The 24270-nt window shown below is 37.2% G+C and overlaps 1 protein-coding gene across 1 annotated transcript in view; it reads left to right on the top strand.

Moving 5' to 3' along the window:
- LOC122795004 (rho guanine nucleotide exchange factor 7-like) overlaps nt 1-24270 on the top strand; it is a 925778-nt gene that overhangs the window by 387843 nt on the left and 513665 nt on the right. Inside the window, exons 7-8 of the mRNA XM_044063590.1 lie at nt 4852-4988; nt 21782-21928. Of these exons, the coding sequence (XP_043919525.1) occupies nt 4852-4988; nt 21782-21928 (284 nt within the window). The remainder of the gene's footprint in view (nt 1-4851; nt 4989-21781; nt 21929-24270) is intronic.

Below are 24270 nucleotides of genomic sequence, written 5' to 3'. Positions count from 1 at the left end.
TTGGATGATTTTATGAGTGATCGTAGTATTTTGCTAGTACTGATCAGAGATGCCTTTCCTTTTAGGGATTTTGCTCTGTCATGTAGTAGCTTCCTCCTTCTGTTGTAAAGTTTGTTTATGGCTGGGGTCCACCAGACCGGTGGCCTGCCTTTGGGGGAATGGGTCTTGGTTTTATTTGGGATTGCATGATCCATGCATTCTTGAAGGTGCCCATAGAAGGCATTTGCAAAGGATTCAGCAGTGTGGGTTGTGGTTTCCACTGACCCAGGGGCCTTGAAAGATACCACTTCAGTCTTAAGAAGTGTGAAGTTTGCTTTTGAGAAGTTCTTCACTGTGGTCTTTTGTGCAGGGGGTGGGGGTGGGATGTGGATTTTCAGTGAGATTAATTTATGGTCTGATCTTACCAAAGAGGGATGTACTTCCGGTGTGGAGCATTTTGTCCCCATGTTTGTGATGATCAGGTCTAGTATATTGTCTCCTCTTGTGGGAATGGTGACTAGTTGTTCCATTGCATTTGAGTTTATGAATTCTAAGAACCTTTGGGCTAGAGTGTTGGGGCTTGAGTAATGTTCCCAGTCTATGTTTGGGTAGTTGAAGTCTCCCAAAATGATGGTATTTGGAGAGACATTCATACTCTCCAGTGTCTTCAGGAAGGCTGTGTGGGGTTCCTGAGTTTGAGAGGGTGGTCTGTAGCATGCTACAAACTGTAAGGCAGTTTTGCCTATGGTTAGTTGCACCTGGATAGTCTCCGATGCTTTGTGCGTTGCCACAAACCTGGAGGTGTGGGTATCTTTGATGAAAATGGATACTCCCCCTCCTTTTGTGGTTCTGTCCAAGTTTTGGGGCCGGAAAGCATGATATGAGGTAAAACCTGATAGTGCTGGGGTGCTCTCAGGAGCCTTGAACCAGGTTTCAGTCACTGCACAGACATCGATGTTCTCCATACTGAGGAGGGCTTCGAGGGCATGCATCTTGAGGTTTAGACTTCTGGCATTGAGCAGCATTACCCTTAGTTTTTTCCACTTGTGTTTTCTAGGGAGGTAGGTTTGTCATTTGAGCCTTGCCTAAAAAGGCACTATGGGGGTGGCAAGAGCCTTGGCCAATATCCGGAAGCCCAGGGGTGACAGGTGCAAACCATCCCTTGCGAAGCAGCGTGGCTTGTTAAGCATGTCATCCCAAGCAGACAGACACTGGATCCCCTTAGAATGACACCAGTAATTAAGCCAATTGTTAAAACTGATCATTTTGTCTTTGTACTGTGGCATCATTCTTGGTGAGGGTAAGATGCTGCTCAGGGTCAGGGTCATACCGGCCTGGGCTACATAATCAGAGAGCTCCTCTATGTCTCTTTTCATGTAGTCCAGGGAGGTACGTCTCAGGTCGTTCACACCTGCATGTACAATGACTGAGTCATATTTGTACTTGCTGTGGAGTGACCTGAGTGCTTGTGTTATGTGGCAGATTCTAGCTCCCGACAGGCAGCTTACTGTGACCCTCTCCTTGTTCAGTCTGGTGAGTGTGCCTGACTATGGAGTCACCTATTACAAGTGTGTCTGGCATGTTGTTTGGCCTTAAGGGCTGCGACTGTTTAGCACACTGACTTTGTGAACTATGTGTTGCATTTGCTATGTCTTGAGGTGGTGGTTGCTTGGGTGTCTGCTTTGGAGGCCTCTGTTGTTTTGGTAGATTTTTAATCAGCGCCTCAGTATGTTTTGTGTGTTTATGTGTTTGGTTTGCAGTTGTGATAGTTCTATGTGAGACTGGGTTTGTGGTGTGCGTGGTTACCTTCTCCTCCTGACTGGTCTTGCCAGTACTGAATTGAGAGAGCTCAGCCTCCAGTTTGGCTATATAGTTGCATCTCTCATATATTTGTATTTGTTGGGAGGAGGAGAGGGTTGTCTGTGTACATGAGGCAATTGTAACATTGCCTCAAGATTCCCAGATTCACCAGCTGAACAGGAGAGGACGCTAGCAACTGACCCTTCGACATGCTAGAAATAGTGAAAAAGATTGCTGTGTAACTGAGTCAGAAAGGACCTATAGGGAAATGGGTACTCAACAGAATTTAGGTGAATGAAGTACTTTTTGTTTGTTTAAGAGTGCTTTACCTGTATACAAAATGCTTTAGGAGCAAGTGCTGAGCTTTTCAGATAGAGTATAGGCTGTTTAGATTGCAAGTAGAACAGTTCTAAGGGAAAGATTGAAGAGCAGACTTGGCGGAGCCAGAAAAAGTTTAACCTTGCGCACGACCGCGCAAAGCCATGCAAACGCGGATTTCAAACAGTGAACTACAAAAGAGCTAGGAATGGTCCCAAACAACCAATTACTAACAGCTTCTTGTGCTGAGGTCACTTCCCCCAAGGATAGGTAGGCTGCTCAAGGCTCCCCACTCCCACTGGTGAGCAAAGAAACTTCCTTTTATCCAAGTAAGGTAATGGACAACACAGGAACTACACCACAGCCCAGAATACAGCAATGCCTGTATACTGGTCTAAACTAGTCGAGAAAGGCGAGAAAACAAGGATTATTTTTTTGTTTTTTTTTGCAGAAATACACAGAAAATGCAGAGAGAGTGATAAATTAGTTACACAGGCTAGCACACTTTAGTGGGCAGCCTCCACAGTTCAATTAAACAAACAAACAAGCAAACTTTCGACTAAATTCGACTAAATGTAACTTTAAGTGCAATTTTTAAAAATAAATGCAGTAATCAGTAAAAAAACAATTCAGGCTAGTTTAAAGTAAGCAGCAAAAGCTATTTTCAGTGAAAAAAAAGCAAAGATACTTAAATCCAGAAGATAGTCGCCGAAGTTCCTTGCTGCTAGGACCACTCTGTAAACCCACGTGGAGCTTGTCTGAGCAGTATAGCCAGAAAAAAACGCCCAGAGGCAGATTTTAAGCAGTGAACTACAAAAGAGCTAGGAATGGTCCCAAACAACCAATTACTAACAGCTTCTTGTGCTGAGGTCACTTCCCCCAAGGATAGGTAGGCTGCTCAAGGCTCCCCACTCCCACTGGTGAGCAAAGAAACTTCCTTTTATCCAAGTAAGGTAATGGACAACACAGGAACTGCACCACAGCCCAGAATACAGCAATGCCTGTATACTGGTCTAAACTAGTCCAGAAAGGCGGGAAAACAAGGATTATTTTTTTGTTTTTTTGTTTTTTTTGCAGAAATACACAGAAATTCCAATGTCATTGACTCTATTCTCCATGCGGGCATTATTTATAAAATTGTATATCTAAATGCAACTCCTTATGTTATACTGTGGATCACTATCTAGCTATCTGACAAAACCTATGAGGTTAGAGTTGCAGGTACCACTTCAAAAAACTAAAAAGTTACAAGTAGTATATCACAGAGCTAAGTGTTGGGCCCTATCCTATTTAGCATCTATTTCTCAGGCTTTTAGTCAGGCACTTCTGACTTATGGCCAGCTAACTTTTCAGGCAACTGTAAATTAGGAGTTGCTATTCAACCTTCCACTGATTCACAATTGCTCCAACATTGGTTAGACCATGTTACCAGTTGCTGCAAAGACAATGGCTTCAAGTTTAATGTGAAAATATATAGTTAATTTTGATAAATGAAACATATTATTATACCATATAGGTTCATTGATGTATAGTAGGTTAATGAGTACTAGGGCCTAAGCATGCAACCCAAATGTGACCCACAAATTTTATGTTTTAGACATTTATATAGAGGCAATTTTTGACTATGACATAATTCACTGGCTGCCTGTTTCCATCAGAGACACAGGCTCCAGACCAGGGGCAAAGCAACTACCCAATAAAATGTCGCCATAAAAATCTTTCCACGCTTGTTGATCATTCCTTATAATTTGACCACCATGGAGTAGCTAGGAAAACCTTCTTTCTGCCTCATCTAATTTCTAAAGGCATCGAATCCAGATCCAAAGAAGTCTTCATTCCATTTTACTTGTATCTCATCATATCCATTAATGAATATTATATCCCTTTTGGCATGTATTTGTCTAATCATATCATTCAACTTGAAATACCTCAGAAGTTTTTAACTAAAAGGATCAGTGGTCCCAAAAATCTTAATTATCAGAACAGCCTTCTCTCTATACTTAGGATTCCATTGGAATCTGTGTTTAGCATTTCTGTGCCATGAAAGATCCATCCCATTTGACCTTCTGTTCCTGCACAGAACAAATGATTCCCGAAATACTTATTTAAAGAAACTAAACCTTTATCAGCAGATAAATAAGACAGGTTGGCATGATACATTGTATCCCTCACCTTTGGAATAAATGTCCACTACATGTCAAACCTATGAACCTAGATGGGTGGCCTCAAATTCTTCCTTTTCTATCCTGAATTATCCTCACTGGGGCTGGAGAGAAATTTTGAATATGGTTTATTAGGTAGGCTTCTAATGATCTGCAGACTGATTACCTAGTACTCGCCTATGAACCTGTGAACCCATGAACCTACTTAATTTCAGTGGAGTGATAGAAGCCAGAAAACCCAATGGTCAGTAGGCAGTGGGTGGAAAAAATAATGCAGCAATAAATGCATTTTATTCATTGTCTTCCATATCTGTTTAACCTGACAAACAGCAACTTATATTATGTTGTTTCTTTTTAGATTTGGGTTGACATGCAAATTTTGTACCTGAGTTTATAACACATGTACTTTTGCAGTGTTTACAATATAGCTTACTGCACTATGGAGGAAGACTGCCTATGTCATTCTCACAACTGATAAAACAGAAAATATTATAGTACACAGGATATGGAATTTGTCTGAAAAAAATGATTGTTAAATGTTTTTTAAAGAAATAAAGTATGTCTATGTTAATGGCTTTTTTCCTACCCACAGTACCAATGGCAGAGACCAAGATTGTTGCATGTCCAAGTCCAGCTGAGTTTAAAATCTGGATGTCATCTTTGAAGAGCAGGATAGAGAAGGCTGCCACCCTCCCTTCTGATAACAGTTACAGCACTTTGTCTTTTCTGGTAGGTAAATGCAACAGTAAATCAGCAGGTTATTTTTGAGTTACCTGACTCAAAACGGGTCTACTTGATATGGTTGACATTTCAGAATGTCGAAAACCATATTGCCAAGACCATATGATGGACAGTCGAAATTCTACCATACAAAACAAACCCACAACAAAATCTTACCTACACGCTGCAAGCAGGGGTGCTATGCCACCCTGCACCCCCATGGGGGGCTCTACCCCCACACCCCCCCCCAGAACTTAAATATACCAACTCCGAGATTGCACTACAGTGTAGAAGATGGAAATCTTTCCATTCCACACTGTTTGGAGATGCCGGTTCTGCATGGTCGACATTTTGAATGTCGATCATATGGTCACGGCCATATGGTCTTCGATATTCTGAAATGTCGACCATATAAAGGGGACCCCTCAAAACACATACAGACACAACCTTTGTGTTTGTTCACCTTTTCTGTATCAGTCTTATGCATCTAGACATTTTTAACATCATTTTGAGATATTCTGCCAAGTTCAGTGGATTGAGTTGCAATGGAAAATTCAGCTACATTTTACAATTTCCATTGGCTTCCCAGTACATTATTGTGTACTAACTAAACAAAAAGGCAACATACAAAAAAAATACATGCAGGCTTACTAAAAGCTAAGGACAAAACTTTGTAGTAATCTCAGGGAAACAAAGAGGAGCCAATTAAAATAAACTTCTATAGTAGACGGTATATTTATTCAACCAAGCATGTATTTATTTATTTATTGATTGAGTGATTTATTTATTTATATATTTTATTTATTTCTAATTCTTATTATTTATTTATTTATTTATTTACCTTTGTTGACTGGATTAAACACACTTCTGAATTAAATCACTGCGTTTCTGCCACGTATTCACAACCACTAAAAGACACCGAAGTAAATGATCTTCTGACTGATCGCTGTCATCTCCACTGCTAATGATTTCATTTCTGCCACGTATTCACAATCACTAAAAGACACCAAAGAAAATGATCTTCTGACTGATCGCTGTCATTTCCACTGCTAATGATTTCCTATTTATAAATGTCAGCTTACAATATTCACCAAAGCCATTGTAATATCCTCCTTATATGAATAAAACAAATATTTCTTGAAGTGAATTCAACACTCTTACCTTCTTTTGAACTGTTTCATATTCTTTCTTCTTCATTCGGTTTTTCCCGGTTAGGGGTCGCCACAGCAGATCACCTTGTCTGCTCATGATTGGCAATGGAGTTTGACGGTGTCGAGTTGCCAGCCCGGTGCCCAACCTTCCATAGAAGGCACACACATGCACACACTCACACCTAGGGCCAATTTAGAGTGTCCAATCCACCTGCAGCATGTCTTTGGTATGTGGGAGGAAACCGGAGCACCCGGAGGAAACCCACGCGACCACAGGGAGGACATGGAGACTCCGCACAGAAGGCACCCCAGCCGAGGATCGAACCGGAGAACCTCTTGCTGTGAGGTGGCAATGCTAACCACTGCACCACCGTGGCCGCCCAAACTGTTTCATATTAATTTCCAATATTTTTATTATTTTTTCCTACTTTAAATAGCCACCATTTTTCAAAGTAATTTTTTGCATAACTCCAATTATCCCAATGTAATATGGCATTATTAAACATATTCACGTAAATGAAGGGCCCTTTACATATTTTTATGCAGATGAAGCCCTTGTACTTTCATCTCTATGAATCACAGTAATTCTGCATGTAATCGATCTCCTTGCTTGTATACATGTAACACTCATATTCAGATACTTTACACTTTTGCTGTAAGTAGGTGTGTCTATCAAACCTCTTGTGCGTTTCCTTAGTCGGCATGACTAATCTCTGCTGACTGCATTTGTATATAGATGTAGTGTCGCTTTTCATGGATGAAAGTCCGAATCCCAAGACTTTGAATACCAGCCATTGTAATTATTTACAAAATATTACAAAATGTAATATTAGCCGTGTTTGTTGTTACTTATAAAATCTGGTTAAAGACCTAGAATCTAATGAACACTGTCACTGTAAAGATGTGTAGGTGGTGAACAGTTTGCAACTTGCATTTCTTTAGTAAGCTTTAGAGCTCCAAAGATATGAACATTTGTTTGAACTGTGAGGCTATAACTTGATTATTTTTTTCAAAAAGCTTATAAGATATTAGCAGCTATGAATACAAAGTTACAGATCTCCACTGCAGTGAATGATCTGCTCCATAAACGCCATACCGTACATACCTTTTTCTAGTGAAATTAAGTGGTCGTAATTTTAACTTGTTTTCTTTATGGACAGATTTATTTATTTATTGATTTTTTATTTGTTTTGTTTATCCTTTGTTGACTGGGTTAGTCCCACTAAGCTAGTAGCCTCTGTTCAGGGAAACCCTACTAGAAGAAGTTTGGCCAGTGCTTTGGGGAACTTCCCCTACTCTTTGTCCATTGAGCAGGTGTCCCGTTTTGCTGGCACACTTCCTACTTCCATTCCAGGTGCAATGGCCCTCTGGGAAATCAGGAAGAAAGAATGCTTGAACCTTTGGGTGATGGCAGCAGTGATTTGATTGTGAAAAAGGCAGTCAAAACGTTTATCTTAAAATGGTATTACCAGAGGAGAGAAGAGTAAAAGGGAAGTCACTTAAACCTTCGGAGCCCATAGTTTTTAGTAGTGCTGAGTGTAGGATTGTGGAGAAGGTAGTTGAGCATTTAGAGAATTTAAATAAAGTTGCAGAGAGTGAGAGACAGCAGAAGAAGGCATTTCAGCCTTCAAAACTGAATAACATTGAAATGGTAGACGATATAGAAGGAGGAAGGGAAGTCAAGCCTTTCAGAGATTTGAAGAACTTATTTCAAATGCAGCTGTTTGAGGAGGATAAAGGAAATAAGGATGCTGTTTTATTACAACTTTCCAGATAGGAGGGTTGCAGGATAATTTATTAAAAAATTTGCTTTCAGCAAGTGAACCAGAAAATGGGAGAAAATTATAATGGGGTGATATTGCAGACAAAATGCAACATGAAGAGGTACAGAAGTTAAAATGGAAGGAGATGATTAGTGAAGGAGAGAGCTGAAAAAGAGTGGAAAATAATTCAGAGGTCAAGCAGAAAAATAAATATACAGTGAGGATTTATAATACAGAAGATAAGGCAATAGAAAGATATAAGGTATGGGACAATATCATTCTACCTTTGGGCACAAAAGTGAATGAGGTAAGAGCTTTTATTTAATTATATAAAGAGACTTTCTGTGTCATTATTTTTTAAAACGAACATATAATTGAAAACATTTGCGGGGAATATGAAAAAAAAAGACTATTATGCTTGGAACGTGCATATTTTTAAATGTTTCAACAGAGAGACTAAAAAGAAACTACATATTCAGTTCAGAACAGATGTTGAAAAAAAGACTTTAAACAGACATTTAAGTAAAATGTATAATAATGTGTTGGACATTATATGATAATAGAGAATTAGGGACTGGGGATGAGACTGTAATGTTGTTTTAAAAATGGAAAATTAAAGTATTTTGCATATTCCGAGTATTATAAATGTTGAAGTTGAAAAGGGTTTGTTAAATATTGGGAACAACCTAAAACCTGTTTTTACTGGGGTAGGTCTGATCACTTAACTGAAAATTGTGACAAAATGAAATGTTAGATTTGTGGAGAAGTTGGAAATCATGCTAAAATGTACACGAAAATGTTATAAATCTAATAATAAGGGGCATTTATGGATGGACTGTGAACAAAGTAAAATTGAGAATGAAAGGGAAATAGTTCTCAAGATATACAAAATGTAGTACAAGAAAAAAAGGAAGAAGTAAGACAGAAGGAGAAGGGAAAAGATTCAGAACAAAATAATGAAAATGTGATAGAAAAAAAAACATGAAAAGGATATGGAAAAAGGTTCAGAAATAAGTGATGAACATATAAGTTGGACATTAGTAAAAGGGAAAAAAGAATTCAATAAGTAAAACATTAAGAGAAAGGAAAATAAATGTATAGGAGTTAAAAAAATGAAAAAAGGGAGGGATGAATGTTCGGTCATTAACAGATCAAGATTTTAAAACCGAGTTAAGAAGAGATGGCTATAGAATTCTTCTTCTTCTTCTCTCGGCTCCTCCCATTAGAGGTCGCCACAGCAGATCACCTGTTTCCATTTCTTCCTGTCCTCTGCATCTTGCTCTGTCACACCAGCCAACTGCATGTCTTCTCTCACCACATCCATAAACCTTATCTTAGGCCTTCCTCTTTTCCTGTTACCTGGCAGCTTCATCCTTAGCATCTTTTTCCCAATATACGCAGCATCCCTCCTCAGCACATGTCCAAACCAATGCAATCTTGTCTCTCTGGCTTTGTCTCCAAACCTTCCAACCTGGGCTGACCCTCTATCCTAATCCTGTCCATCCTAGAATAGGAGCTGTTAATGTAAAGAGTATAAAGAATTTGGTGAGGAGAATAAGCATTCTAGAATTGTACAAAAAACTGATGGTGATAATATAATTTTAGACAATACGAGATTTTTGACTAAGGAAGAATGTTTACAACTAAATTCTTGTGGGCAGGTAATATTGTGTGGCATCTAGGTAAAAAACATGTTTTGATATAGGGATTCTATGGAAGAATTCAATAAGGTATTACATGTGACTCTGTTTATAATGGGAAGGATTGCAGTTTAGATATTAGATAGAAGGAAAAATGATAACAGATTATTGCACTATATGCTTATGCAACAAGTAAAAAAGAGAAAATATGTTTAGGAAAATAATGGACTGTGTGGCTATAAATATGGACAACATAACTGTAGAAGATGAGGAAAAAGAATGAAAAGCATAGCGACATGAATAAAATATTGCATGTACCTATGTACGGTAAATGAAATACTTGGAATGTTAAATAGACGTATAGTGGAGGAGATCATAAGACTGAAACTGATTATTTCTTGAAATTGTTAGGACTTCAACTTAAAGAGGAAGGAGTAATAGAAACAGTTTTCTCAGATCATCGGGCAATTTGAGTACAGATAAAAGGAAGAGAAAGTTATATCAAAAATAGGTGAAGGTATAAAAAGGATAAAGAAAAAGGAATAGGATGAAGAAAGAAAGATAATAATTAGAGAACTGTGAAAAGATCATATTAAGATGAGAGACTATAAGAAATGGTCAGAGTGGTGGATATCATTCAAAGAAAAATATAAGAGATATTATACAGAATGGCAATTAGAGAAGAGAAAAGAAACAAAAAGATATAAAAAAGAAGAGCCAGTTATGAGTTCAGAAAAATAGGTAGGATATATTTTTCAAGAGAAAGATCTATATGAAATGAATCAAGAAAAAAAACAAGAATTTATTATTAAAACAAAGATATTTTCTTCAAGGAAAAAAGAGGAAGTAGCTCCCTCTTTATGCAAAATAGTAAAAGAAGATAGGAATATTATTAGAGTAATAATAGATAAAGAAGGAATAATGCAGAATAGTCAAGAAGCTATGATAAAGATAGTAATAGATTTTGTAAAAGAGATGTTTAAACATGGAAAGTGGGAGAATAAGAAAAAAATATATAAGATGAACATTTTTTTGACAACAGACTAAGAGAAAGATGTAGCAATAAAAGAATTAGACAGAGCATTGAAATTATTAAATGCAGAGTCAGCAGCAGGACCTGAAGAAATAGAATACCAAACGTCTAAGAATATACTGTTTTAGCAAAAAAAGTGGTTTTATTAAAATTCTAAATGAATGGTTAAAAGAAGGATTTGCCTATAAAGAATTATGTAAAGGTATACTGAAATTCATAAGCAAGAAAGGATACAGTGAAATTCTACAGAACTGGAGGCCTGTGGTTTTGAATAGTACATAGTATAACATTTTTATGAAAATGTTACAAAAAGGATGGTGGTGAAAGTAAATAATATTATAGAAGGCATGGTATATAGTATTAAAGGTAGGGGTATTAAAGAGTTATTACTGACCTTTAGAGAGCTAGTAGATGACATTATAAACATAGAACAATAACTAAAACCCATAATAGGAGATTTGAATAAAGCCTTTGACACCATTTACATTGACATACTGTGGGAAAGGGGTCCGAATGGAGAGATGATAAGTCACCAAACAAAGGAGAGTAGTATTCCTGAAACTGAATTCATCTGCAAGTCCTGTGAGTACCTTCACGAGGTGGACACTGTTTTTCACAAAATCTCACCAAGACAACACTGATGTATAGATTGTATTTATATAGCATATATCATGGACAGAAGTAGGTCAAAATTTAAAAAAAGAGAGCTGGGTGCACAAGACCCAGGTTAAGAAAGTTCCCAATCCTGGGAGGCACACTGGTGACAAGACTGGAAAAACATTACAGTGTAGAATCCTCAGTGGGGCCAGGCCAAGCCAAAGAGGAGAATGAGGATGCCCTGCCCCTGCTGTAGAAGGAAGTAATAGTCCACAAAAATCACAAAAAACTGACAGGCCAAAGAAGAACCATAAAGACGATAGAGTGAACTATTGAGGATAAGCACGAAATTATGTATTGTTACTATTATGCAAAAAGCCCCAAATTACCAGACGCAAAATATACAAAACGATTAAGAGAGAAATTAGAGGAAAGAAGCATACTTCCACAAGAAAAACTGTCAGAAGCCTCAAATAAAAATTTGTGCTCATTAATACAACAGATTTGTGAAAAACAGTATAGAGATCAAGAAGCTTTGATCTGTTTGGAAAAAGAAACATCTGAGGAAGTGTGAAAATATAAACAACAAAACCTAGAGATTTTTGAAAAGTATAAAAAAGAAATATGGACATGGGAAAGAAAGAGATATTTGATATGTTGCAATATCTATGCAAAGGTGAAAACCAAATTAATCAATATAAAGAAGGCAGCCCCAATGATATTTGAACAGAAATACAGGCAAAAACATCCAGATATGGAAAATTTCACAGCAAAAATATAATATCACAAAGAGGGGATGTAGAAAAGATTAGTAAAGTGCAGAAGTTAAAAAAAACAGAAGTTGAAGTAAAGGAGTGCCTGTAAAGTGAATGATTTGGTGTAGAGGGTCTAACAGAGGTTATATCACAGCATGCTGGAATGAGTCCCCAAAGTAAGGAAAAACAGGAAGAACAGAAGACATCTAAAGAAGAAATATGGAAATTGGAAAAAAATATTTAATATGTTGTAATATCAATGCAAAGGAGAAAGCAAAATAAATCAATACAAAATGAGCAGCACCAAAGATATTTCAAGAGAAATGCAGGCAAAGGAATACAGACATGGAAAACTTTACAATACAAAAAATGAGAAGACAGAGGAAAAATAGAAAGAGATTAGTAATGGAGAAATTAAAGAAATAGAAATGGAGGTTATGGAGTATCTGCAAAGTGAAAGATTCAGTGTAGAAAATCTAATTCAAAAAGCACCACAACAGGATAGAGCAATAGGCACCAAAATTAAAGGTAAACTAGGGTATGGGAAGCAATTGGTCAGGTGCCATATGAAGATATTTTGGATCTTTCCACAGGAAACCAGTATAAATGTTCAATTGAAGCCGGACAGCAAGGGAAGGAACAGGAAACTGTGGAAACTCTGATTCAGTCAATATTGAGGAGTGATAGGCCAGTGGGTTCACATATAACAAAGCAATGGATGGCACAGGGTGAAATTGAAGAGAATGTGCCACAGGAACATGCTATAGAACTTTCTATAGAATGTCTGCAGGAATTGGAAAACAGAAAATGTGCCCTCAGTTTAGAAGAAAATGAATTAAGAGAAGATTTGCTTGATTTAATACAGATAGGTAGACATATTAAAATAAATGAAAGAAATTGACTGCAGAAGGCCACAAAAACCCAAAAAGTCAGACGTTTGATAAAACAAATGAACACAGTAATAAGGACTGTCCACAGAGATCCATGAGGTATAACTGAAGTAAACAGGATATATTCCTGTGCAGCTAAATTAATAACTGATAAAGAAGAACAGAAGGTAGTGAGGGAAAGAAAGGGGAGGGATAGAATACCTTCATGGAAGTATCGAAAAGAGAAAAGTATAAAGCAATTAAGACAGCAAGTGTCACTCTTAGAAGAGCATAGAAGAGGGAACAGATCAACAAAAATACTTGGAAAGATAGACATGATAAAAGCAACGCACTGTATTAGAACAGATCAGGATATATCATGCGCTATTGCAAATAACAAACTAAAAATCTCGGCACGGATGGAAAAACTTAGAAGATACACAGATAAATTTAAAGGAAAAGCAGAAAATAAGCAATTTATTTATGACCCAAAAACGTTTTAAACAGAATTGGGAAACAAGGTAAGAGGAAGTGAAAGACCACCAAAGAAGAAATGGTTTCCCTTCAGAATCTCTACTGAAATATTGAACTTCAGTAGCTCAAGACCGAAGTCTCGAAAATGCACTTGCAAGAAAGTGCAGAATACTGAGCGTGGAAATGATGAATGCAGAAATGTCGAAACTGCGGTGTGGATGTAGCTGGAAATTCGGGTAAGTGATGTTTTATTAGAGGTTTTGGGTAGGGATTTTAGTGTGTGTGAGTGTGTTTGGAGTTTTGTGGTGTGGGTTGGGGTAGGTAGGTAGGATTGTGAGTGTGTAAGTGTTGTGAGTGGTGATATTTGTTCGTATGTGATGTATGTTTGTGCAAGGGGAGTGTAGAGTGTGTAGTGGTGGTTTTTGTGTGTTTGTGTTTTTAGTGCGACCTCGGAGTTAGTATATATATATATATATATATATATATATATATATATATAAGTGGAGGGTGGTGGGGGGTGCAGGGTGGCTTGCCCCCTGCTTATATGTAGGGTTAGTGGTAGTGTTTGTGTGTGTTTTGTTGGTTTATAGTGTAGGGAAGAAGGTGTATGTGTGCTTGTTTGTGTGTGGACTGTGTATGTGGGGTAGTTGCGAATCTGAATTTTGCTCTTTTGGGGTTTGGGGTTTTGCAGTTTTTGGCTTTACAGTCACGGGATATTGAATTTGGATATTTCAGTATTTCGGGATTGTAAAGTGAAACTGAAAAAATAGATACATTTTGGAGAAGTATTTTTGAAGATCCTGTGGAACATAACAAAGATGCTAAATGGATAGAAGAAGTAAAAGAAAGAATAAAAAGTTTAAAGGTGCAGGATATGAAATGGGATGATATAACAGCTAGAGAGATTGAAATAAAGTGAAAAAAAGTCTCTAATTGGAAAACCCCAGGCCCAGATGCAGTACCTAACTTTTGGCTGAAAGTATTAACATCTTTGCAAGATTTAGCCATGACTAAGAACTATTTATATGCGCACCCCGAATAGACACCAACCTGGCTAACAACAGGAAAAACAATGCTCCTACGTAAGAGTAAACTTGCAAGCTACCCTAAAAAATTATATACACTATACACTGGAATTGATGCCAGTAGAGTTTATAGTTAGTTAGAAGAAAACTCAATTATGGCAATAGAACAAAAAGGTAATAAAAGAAAGTCCTATGGAACAAAGGATCAGTTGTTGTTAAATAAAGTCTTAGTGGAGAACTGTAAAAAGGGGAGAATCTAAGTATGGTATGGAGTGACTACAAAAAAAAGCATTTGATGGTATCCCAAATTCATGGATAAGAGAATACACCCTACACTGATCGACTACATTACAGTGACCATGAAATAGTGGCAGACCACTTTGCAATTATGCCATGATAAAGGACAAATTATTATCCCAGGGATAAAAACTCAAAGAGGGATATTCCAGGGTGAATCTCTGTCACCGCTGCTATTCTGTCTTGCCCTTAACCCATTAAGCTGTCTACTTAACAGCGTAGGCCATGGCTATAATTTCACTCCTAGAAAATAACAAAGTGTAAAGACTTCTCATCTTCTCTTTGTCGATGATTTAAAATTGTATAGCTCATGATATGAGGAACTGAAAGCACAACTGCAAGTTGTCAAAACTTTTTCAGATGATATAAGAATGTCATTTGGTCTTGATAAATGTGCAAAGGCAACTATAAAGCAGGAAAACTGCAGCACCAAGAAAACATCAGTTTGGGACAAGAATGTGATATAAAAGAAGTTGAGTATGAGGAAGTTTATAAATATTTGGGAATTGCTGAAGGATCAACCATAAAACATGAACAAATGGGAATAAAACTTAGTAAGGAATACTTTAGAAGACTTATATAAATCCCGAAAACAACATTGACATCTAGGAAAAAATGCAAGCTATAAACCAATTTGCTCTTCCTGTTCGTACTTACAGTTTGGAGTGATTTCCTGGCCCCAAAATGTGTTGGATAGATTAGACAGGAAAACAAGAAGGATGCTTCATGCTCACCAAGTGATTTATAAAAATCACTGCATACCAAGATTATATATTCCCCATTGTGAGGGAGGGATGGGCCTCCTTGAAATTGATTACCTTTATAGATCTACAATTGTGGGACTTTGTATATAACTGCTGACATCACAACACCCTGTCTAGCAGAAGCATATCAGCATAAAGCAGGATTTGAAATCAAACCAAAAGTTGAAAATCAGGCAACAACTGAATGTGCTAAAACTATAAAAGAAAGAATATAAGTAGAAGGACCAGATGAGAAGGCAAGAAATCTGGAAAATGCATAAATATAGTTGCAGGTATAGAAAACTTCTGGAAGAACCTCATGTTGATCAGGACTGAATGCAGGAATGGTTAAGGAGAGGCGAATTCAAACCAAGGGGTGAAAGGTTAATATTGGTGGCCCAAGACAGTGGGCTACGTACACATTGGTTTACAAAGTCCATTGAACATGTGGGAGAAACAGACAAATGTAGGTTTTGTAAAACAGAATTGGAAACAGTTGCACACCTCGTTGCTGGTTCCGACATACTAATGACAGAAGGACTGTATACTGAAAGGCATAATAATGTGGTAAGACTGCTGCACTGAGGATTGTGCAAACATTATGGTACTGAAGTGGCTGAAAAACACTGGAAACATGAGCCACAAAGCATCATAGAAAATGATGAAGTCTACATCACATGGGATCACCCATTACTAACAGTTCAAAACATAGATGCTAGAAAACCGGATATAGTGGTCCATGAAAAGAAGACAAAAGTAGCACTGATCGTTGAAATCACCACACACCGTGACTACAGTTTCTTGTGTACAGAGAGACACAAAGTCATGAAATATCAGGATTTGCAGGCAGAAATGAGAGCAATGCAGAAGAAAGATATCTAGACACTTCCAATTGTAGTAGGAGCAACGGGTCTTATAAAAAAGAATCTACAATTAAATTTAAATATGTTACCAGTGCATGTAACCCCATACAAATTGCAGGAGTCATCATTACTGGGCACATTGCGGGTGCTGCAAAGAGCACTTCTGGCTGACATCAAAGGCTGAAACAATACTAATTTGATGAACTTTAATCGTACTTTGATTTAGGAATGGGGTCCATTCCCATCATGGTATTAGAAACCTAAAAGACTTGGAGAAATGCAAAAATGGAAAATATTTAAATCTTATAATATAAGTAGGAAGACAATAAATGTATGTCTATCTGCATATGAAAAGGATTTTATATGGGTGATGGTTAATAGATGCTTAAGTGAAGAATTAAGTTTAAAAAGAGAAATAAGGCAAGGCTGTTCACTGAGTAATACAATGTTTACACTGGTAATGAATGTAGTAGTAAGTTACAGAAATAATAATAATATGAAAGGTGTAAAATATATGCTCAAAGAATGTACTAAAATACCTATGTTATAATATTCAGATGACATTATATTAGTTACTGAGAATATAGATGGCATGAAGCAATTGTTTAAGTGAATCCTGACAGTCAATTAGTATGTGCTTGAATAAAGAAAAAAGTAAAGGATTTGGATTTGTAATACAAATAGAAGAAACTTAATTTAGCATGGAAGAAATAAAAATGTTGGCTATATAATTTCAGATAAAGGATCATGGAAAAAGGATATTGATAATGGGATAATGAAACAATGGAATAATGGAAAAATAAGACAATGGGAAAAGGTAATAGAAACAATAAGGAATACCCATAGATTTTGGAACATTTTCGGAATATCTTTTAAGAAAAAGCCCTATTTAATAGCCCCATGATAGACCCCACCATCCCCTGCTCCTGAACCCCCCCCCCCATCTAACCTTCCTTGCACAACTGTACTAGGCCACTTCTAAAAACACTGAACTCATTCTTTTTAATCCTTGTAAATTATTCCTAACATTGCAACTGTCAAACTGGATCTCTCTCTATTTGGAATGTCTCTGTTCAAATTCTGTGCGCTGAATATAACTACAAATCCTCACGATGTATGATATGTTGTTGCTATAGCTCCTGTTGTTTTAAGTTCAGATGTACTATATTAATGTTTAAAAGTTTTTGAAGTACTACATTAATGATTTAAAGTTATGTTTTACTATAGTATGTTAATGTATGACATTGGAGCTTTCCTCCCTGGGTCGCAACTGAAAAAGGGCACATGTCTAGCTGAACTTTCCCAGTAAACAAAGTAAAATAAATAAATAAAGACATAATACATTCTATTTTAATGGCAAAGTTACCATACATTACCAGTGTGTTTAGTTTACCACTGAATTACAAAAAGTACTTAATATTATTTTCTCTTTTATTTGGAGTTCCAAATTTAGAGGTACTTTACACATGGGTACATTTCCAATAAAAAGGAAGGTTAGGTCTAATAAATCCAATAGTGTCTTTGACTTAAATTTAAATTTGTATAAGCTTCTTAAATAACTAAAGGAAAAGGATAAAAGATTAGGTAACAGAATATTTAAGAGAAATATGAAAGAGAATGGATGGTATTTCAAACATTTAAAAGAAAAAAAAAAGTGGTTTGAATGGGGTCTATATGAGAAAAATGAAAGCGCATATGTGTGACTACATAAAAGTCAATACATAATACGCAAAACCTATAAATAGCGAATGGCCACATAATCAAATTTTTTCCAAGTGAAAAAATTCACGTGGTCGTTCGGAAAAAAAAAAAAATAAAAACCATTATCAGGTGGGGGGCTTCACCCCCCACACACCCACTAACTAAATATTCCAACTCCGAGATCGTACTATAGTGAAGGAAAGGGCAACTCCGTGTAGTTGGCCAACTACCTCCTTGCCCTGTGACATATTCATTGAATCGCTTAAATCCAGTTCGATGAATGTGTCGCTGTTTACATATTCACTCAAAAGCAGTTTCGTGCTTCTAATATAGATTCATTTGAATGATGAATTTAGAATTGATCAGGAAAAAGTATTATTACAGAAAATAAATATAAGTGAAATTGAAAATGACAAAAAATTGTGGTAAGAAAACATTATGTGTAAATATTTTTATGGCTATCCTTGTAAAGATCTACAGGAGCAGAAAACTAAAACTATCAAAATAGGAATTAAAGGATGTAAGACTATTGTAGAATGCCAAGATTTTTTATGGAGATTGACTATAACTAAATTACCAGCTAAAGCAAATGTGCCATATAAAAAGCAGGAAGAAAGAACGTGTAATTATTGAAAAGAAATTGAAACTGCAAAACATGTATTTCAGAAATGTAATAGAGTTGTTACATTATGGAAAAAATTAGGTGACTTGAACTATTTTGATGATTTATGGTGTATGAGTGATGTTAATATGAATAAGATTGAATATGTGTTTTATAGAAATAGAAGCAAAGATTATGTCTGTAAGACTGATAAGGAAATATTTAATGTAATTTTGTCTATTTGGAATCAAAGAATAAAGGAAATAATGTTTAATAAGAAATGAACTTGGCAGCAATGTTATAACAGATAAGATTTTGGCTTTGGAAAATGGAGTAAGGTGAAAAACTTAATTAGAATACTGGATTTCTGTATAAATGAAAAATGAAAGAGAGTATATTGAATACTATAGAGTATTTAATATTGTAAGGGGTTTAATTAATGTGTAAATTTTTTAAATATTTTTAAAAATAAAGAGCCCCTACTCTTATGAATAGGTGCAGTGGGATCTTTTACATCTAACTGAGGTACCACCAACTCCGGCAGATGGGGATCTCACTTTAACATCTCATCTGAAAGAGGACATTTATGCAATGTCATTCTGCTCATTAGACCACAGCCCTAAACTTTTACTAGATTTACGACATTCTGTTTCAAGCTAAATCTTTCCCTAGTCATACAGAGTAGCTCCTATAGAAGATATAGGGGAAAAGTACTGGCGTTAACAGAGAGCTGCATGTGACCCCACACGTAGCAACTGCGATGCCTAATTACACCCTGTTGGAACCTACACTGGGATCTATTTCTTTTTCCTATTTTCTCCCTATCTGTTCAGCATCCCTGCCACCTTTGTCTTCATTCTTGTGAACAGCAAACAATAAAAACATTTTAGTAGTTCATTCAGAAAATATTTGTCAGTTGATCCCTTACAATTCATATCAGACTGTCTTTGCCTTCAGAAAAATTTGTCAAGAGCTATACTTTCCCCAGGGGAAGACATGCTGCTTTATATAGAGATTAAGGATTCCCTGGTTCATAGGTTGGTACTAGGCTATCAGCCCTAGGGCCTGTACAAGCCTAGCCATAACAATTCCCTGGCTATTTCTTCCCACACTATTTACTTCCCTGGACCCCTGTCTAGCAGGATGACTGACGTGATCCCTGGGGTGAATTTCCTTTCTGCCATCCAATCGTCAAGGTTCCCTTTGAAGAGGGCCAAAGAGGCACTCTGCTTGACATGTATGGGCAATCTATTCCAGAGTCTGGGGAGTCTCCGGGTCAGGAACCTATCCCTCCAGCATGTTTTGTTTATTGTGATGACAAGGTTTAGATCCCTGGAACGTGTGGCTCTGAGGGATTGGGATTTCTTTAAGTGTAGCATGTCCAACAGCTCTGGGTTTGACATGGCTTTGTATGTTAAGCAGAGATCGCCTCTGAGTAGACGATATGTGACAGAGTATAGCTGGAGTTGTTTAAGGCGGTCAGCATAGGGCATCTGCTTTAGGCCTGTGATTCTTTTAGTGAGGTATTTCTGTGGCCTTTCCAGTTGTTACAGATGTCTTGAGAGGTACATACCAAACGGGGCGTTGTATTCTATAATGGGTCTAATGAGGGATGAATACAGTGGGACAATGACCTCCTTTTTTCTGGATGAAAAGCCCTCAGTGATGAGGTGTGCCACATAGAAGGATTTCCTGACTGTTGTGGCAATGTGGTTATTGAAGGTGAGTCCACTGTCCACCTGTGTCCCTAAGTCTCTTATCACACTTTCGGTGTTTAGTGTACTGCCACCTATATGGTAATTCATGGGTACATATTTTTTCCCAAAGGGGATAACTATACATTTCTTGGTATTGAGCTTGAGCCCATGGCTCTGGCACCAAGCATCTGTTTCTGTAAGGCCCTTTTGTAGAGTATCCATATAATTTGGGGATTCAATAATGGCTCCCAGTTTGCAGTCATCTGCAAACATTGTTAGCCAGAGTCCCTTAGTGTTGGCCTGTACTTCAGAGAAGTAGATGCCAAACAAGAGCGGTCCCAGGACTGAACCCTGAGGTACTCCACTTGTCACTTGTCTGGAGCTGGATTTGGAGTCGGCTACTTTTACAGTGTGAGTTCTATCAGTAAGCCAGTTAGCAACCCATTGGGTGACGTAGGGATTAACGCCCAGTAAGTTTATCTATGATTCCAGAGTGGGGGGTGGTGTCAAAGGCCTTGGCAAGGTCTAGATAGGCTGTGTGAACCACCTTACCCTTGTCCATGGTTCTGGAGACTGATTCAAAGAAGTCCATCAGGTTCAGGAGACAAGATCGACCCTTCATGTACCCAAACTGGGTGGGGTCCAGTGTTTGAAGGTTGCCAATGTCTTTGTTTATAGGTTCCATGATAATATGCTCCATGGCCTTGCAGATAAGGCTCGTCAGACTGATGCAACAGTAGTTTCCGGGATCGAAGGTGGTTCCCCCCTTGTGTAGTGGGATAACTGTAGCTCTGCGCCACTTAGTAGGCACGAAACCTGAGGTGAGGCTATGATTAAACATGACACTTAGGTGAGGTGCCAGTTCATACTGTAGTTTTTAATTTACTCTGTAAGTGCAATCAACATCCCATTTGAACAGTAAATGTGTGACTTACAGTACCTATAAAATTAGTAGTATGTTAATTAAAATAAAATGTATATATGCATATCTATCTACATGTATCTATCTATCTATCTATATATATATATATATATATATATATATATATATATATATATATATATGGGTCTACTTTGTATTATCAAATTTTCACTTACCCAATAATCAGATGCACAAGATGACTTCACTCAAAATTTAGTTTCATGAACATCCGGATCACTGCAGTTTTACTCCAGGAAACTAACCACTTGGCCACCATGACAAAATAAACAAACCAAAGCAAATCAAACCTACCCAAGTGGGGGCATTACCCCCATATCCTCCCTAAGTAAATAAACTAACTCTGAGATCGCACTATAGTGGGGGAAAGGGCAAAGTTCACCATGGTGGCCAAGTGATTAATTTCCCGGCGTAAAACTGAAATGATCTGGGTGTTCGTGAAACTAAGTTTTCAGCAAAGTCATCTCATGCATCTGATTTTCAGGTAAGTGAAAATTCAATAATACCAGGTAGACTGATACATAGATAGATAGAGATAGACAGATAAATATATAGATAGACAGATATAGATATAGATATAAGTGCTGCAATATTAAAGCATTTATTTTATATTATACAGTTAATGCAAAGCCTCTTATTTAAATTTTACAAAGATTCCATGTGATGAGAAGTGGAAGAAGAAAGAACTGACAAGGCATATTATGCATAGTCCAATAATCCATTGGGAAGGAACGCCTATCCAGCACCTTGGTGAAGTGGGCTATATGTCAATGGTCAAAGTGTACAATGCTAACAGCAAGGTAAGATATATTTTAAACATAAGGTTTGGATTTCAGATTTAAATTCAAATGTGCTTTGTTTTCATCCTCTTTTTTTATTTAATATGAACATCTACTTTAAAATTATTTTAGTACAAGCAGACCACAGTGGCTTTCCTTACAGCAAATGTTTGTGACATACAATGTTTAGTGTTTGTCTACTGAGAAGTGGATATACAGTTGTTTAAATGACATTGACAATATCACACTGTGCAAGGACAAGATTCACATCATTAAATTTATGACTCATAGCCTTTAACAGATGTACTAGTCTACCAAAACTCTAAGATGTACATTGACATTATGCAAGTGTTACAATTAAATCACCTTCTTTTGTCGTTGATTTTTCTTTCTTTCTTTTGTTCTCTGTCTAACTTGCCATCCATCCATCCATCCATTTTCTCATAGCTTCATAGATAAGTACTTGGTTAACTGCCCTTGAGGGCCATTTTCATCCTAGGCAATTTCCCTTTTTTGTGGTCAAAATAATCTATCCCATTTGGTTAGAGATTGACCTTGCCCATCATATGGTCGATAATTATATATTATCCTTAATGAGAATAACTGAGATCATAACATACATAATTTGTGGGGACCCATGCATGAGATGAAGCAATTAGGAAATGCCTCTGTCCATTAGTAGTACAGAGGGCAGACCCGGGGTAAATTTTCTTTTTCTAATCCATAGATCTCAGTTACATGGACAGGGATGAACTGTGTTTCATGTGGATGGGGAGTCTACTCCAGAGTAGTGGTATCCTCTGTGAGATATACCTGTCTGTCCAGACTGTTTTCATCTGCTTGTCCTGGTTAGGGTCGCATTAGTAGCAAACTGAGCATGGCAAACCAGACTTCTCAGTTTTTAGCAGCAGTCATCAGTGGATCCTGCGTAACTGCCAGTTGTTTCCATGCATCTGTTCATTATAGCCAAAGTGTTGCTCATGAACTACTCTTCGTTCACTTCCTCCAGTGGGCATCCTGGGACATCCGTGAGAGGTGCCCAACGAAACTAATGTGACTCCTGTCAACCCAGTATAAGTGCAGAGATACACTGTTTGTTAACTGGTCCATCAGTCTGTATGCATAAAGTAAATGAAATACTTCCTCTTTATTACTGTTTGTTTTTGTTGATGGTCCCCCACTTGCTGACAGCAAGGTTCAGGCCTCGCTGCAATCCATTTATTCAGGACTGCATGAAAAAGATGGATATCTGTCAGCTGAGTGAATTTTTACAGCATGACTTACCCATCTACAAATGAAGCAAAAAGTTGCTGCAGTTTATACCATACATGCGTAGAGTGCTATGTCATTTATGTTTTAGTTTTAAAAAAAATCTTCTTTATAACCTGTAGCAAACTGCTTGATAGAATGCAGCAAGCAGTTACTACAGTTTATACCACACAGGGAACAGAAAGGCTCTCAGGTTTGACCACAAATGCAATATCAGCTTTTAAAAGTGTATTGCATTAAAGAGAGATCAGGATCAGCTGATCACACCCCTCCCCTTAACACTGTGCACCCGAGGCAGTTGTCCCTCTTGCCGCATCCTAGCTATGCTACTGTTAACCAACAGCTTGTGACTAATCTTAAAACCGAAAATTAGACAAAAAATACAAGTAAAACTGCCTCATTCTGAAAATATTCTCTCTGTATGCCTTTTTCCCTCTTGCTGATTAGGTAATGGACTACTTGATGTAATGTCAGGATGTCAGCAAGGACATAACAATTCATAGAGTAATCATTGAGGGGAACAGTATGTTGTGGCTGTGGAGGGCATATTTTTTTCAAAAAAGTGTGAATGCAAACTTAAATGACAGAAAGACTCCAAGGTACAGAATTACTGAGGAAATGCATTTTGAGAACATATACGCTACTTCCTTTTTTTCAGTTTGCACATACCTTTAATATGACACACATGTATTAGTTATATGCCTTTTATTGCTAATTTGTTTGTCAAATTCTGTGGCTGTTCATATCAACATACAGTGTGCTCACAAAGGAAATACAATTTAAATATTTTTCTTTTGGGAATTTTCTGATGAGAAGTAGCTTTCATAACTGGCATCAGACCCTGCAAGATAATTCACTGCTACATCTGTAAATTTCCTTTTAGTATTCCCTAGACTATTGGGACCAGAGGTGCCATTCATGTTAACAAAGAGTTCTTATCAATATGTAAAAAATATGCTATTTTTGGATTATTTACAAGAAATGTTGGAGAAACTGGGAAATTGTCTGTCTGATTCAGGTGAAAACTGCAAGGCATTGAGTAATGTTGACCATGAGAAAACTATTCTATCCTATTTTACCTGCAGTGGTCAGTG

The sequence above is a fragment of the Protopterus annectens genome, chromosome 2.part1 (assembly GCF_019279795.1).
Source record: "Protopterus annectens isolate FY-2018-M chromosome 2.part1, PAN1.0, whole genome shotgun sequence".
Lineage (NCBI taxonomy): Eukaryota > Metazoa > Chordata > Ceratodontiformes > Protopteridae > Protopterus > Protopterus annectens.
Note: the sequence above shows the minus strand (reverse complement) of the source record. Positions and strands in the feature narration are given on the sequence as shown.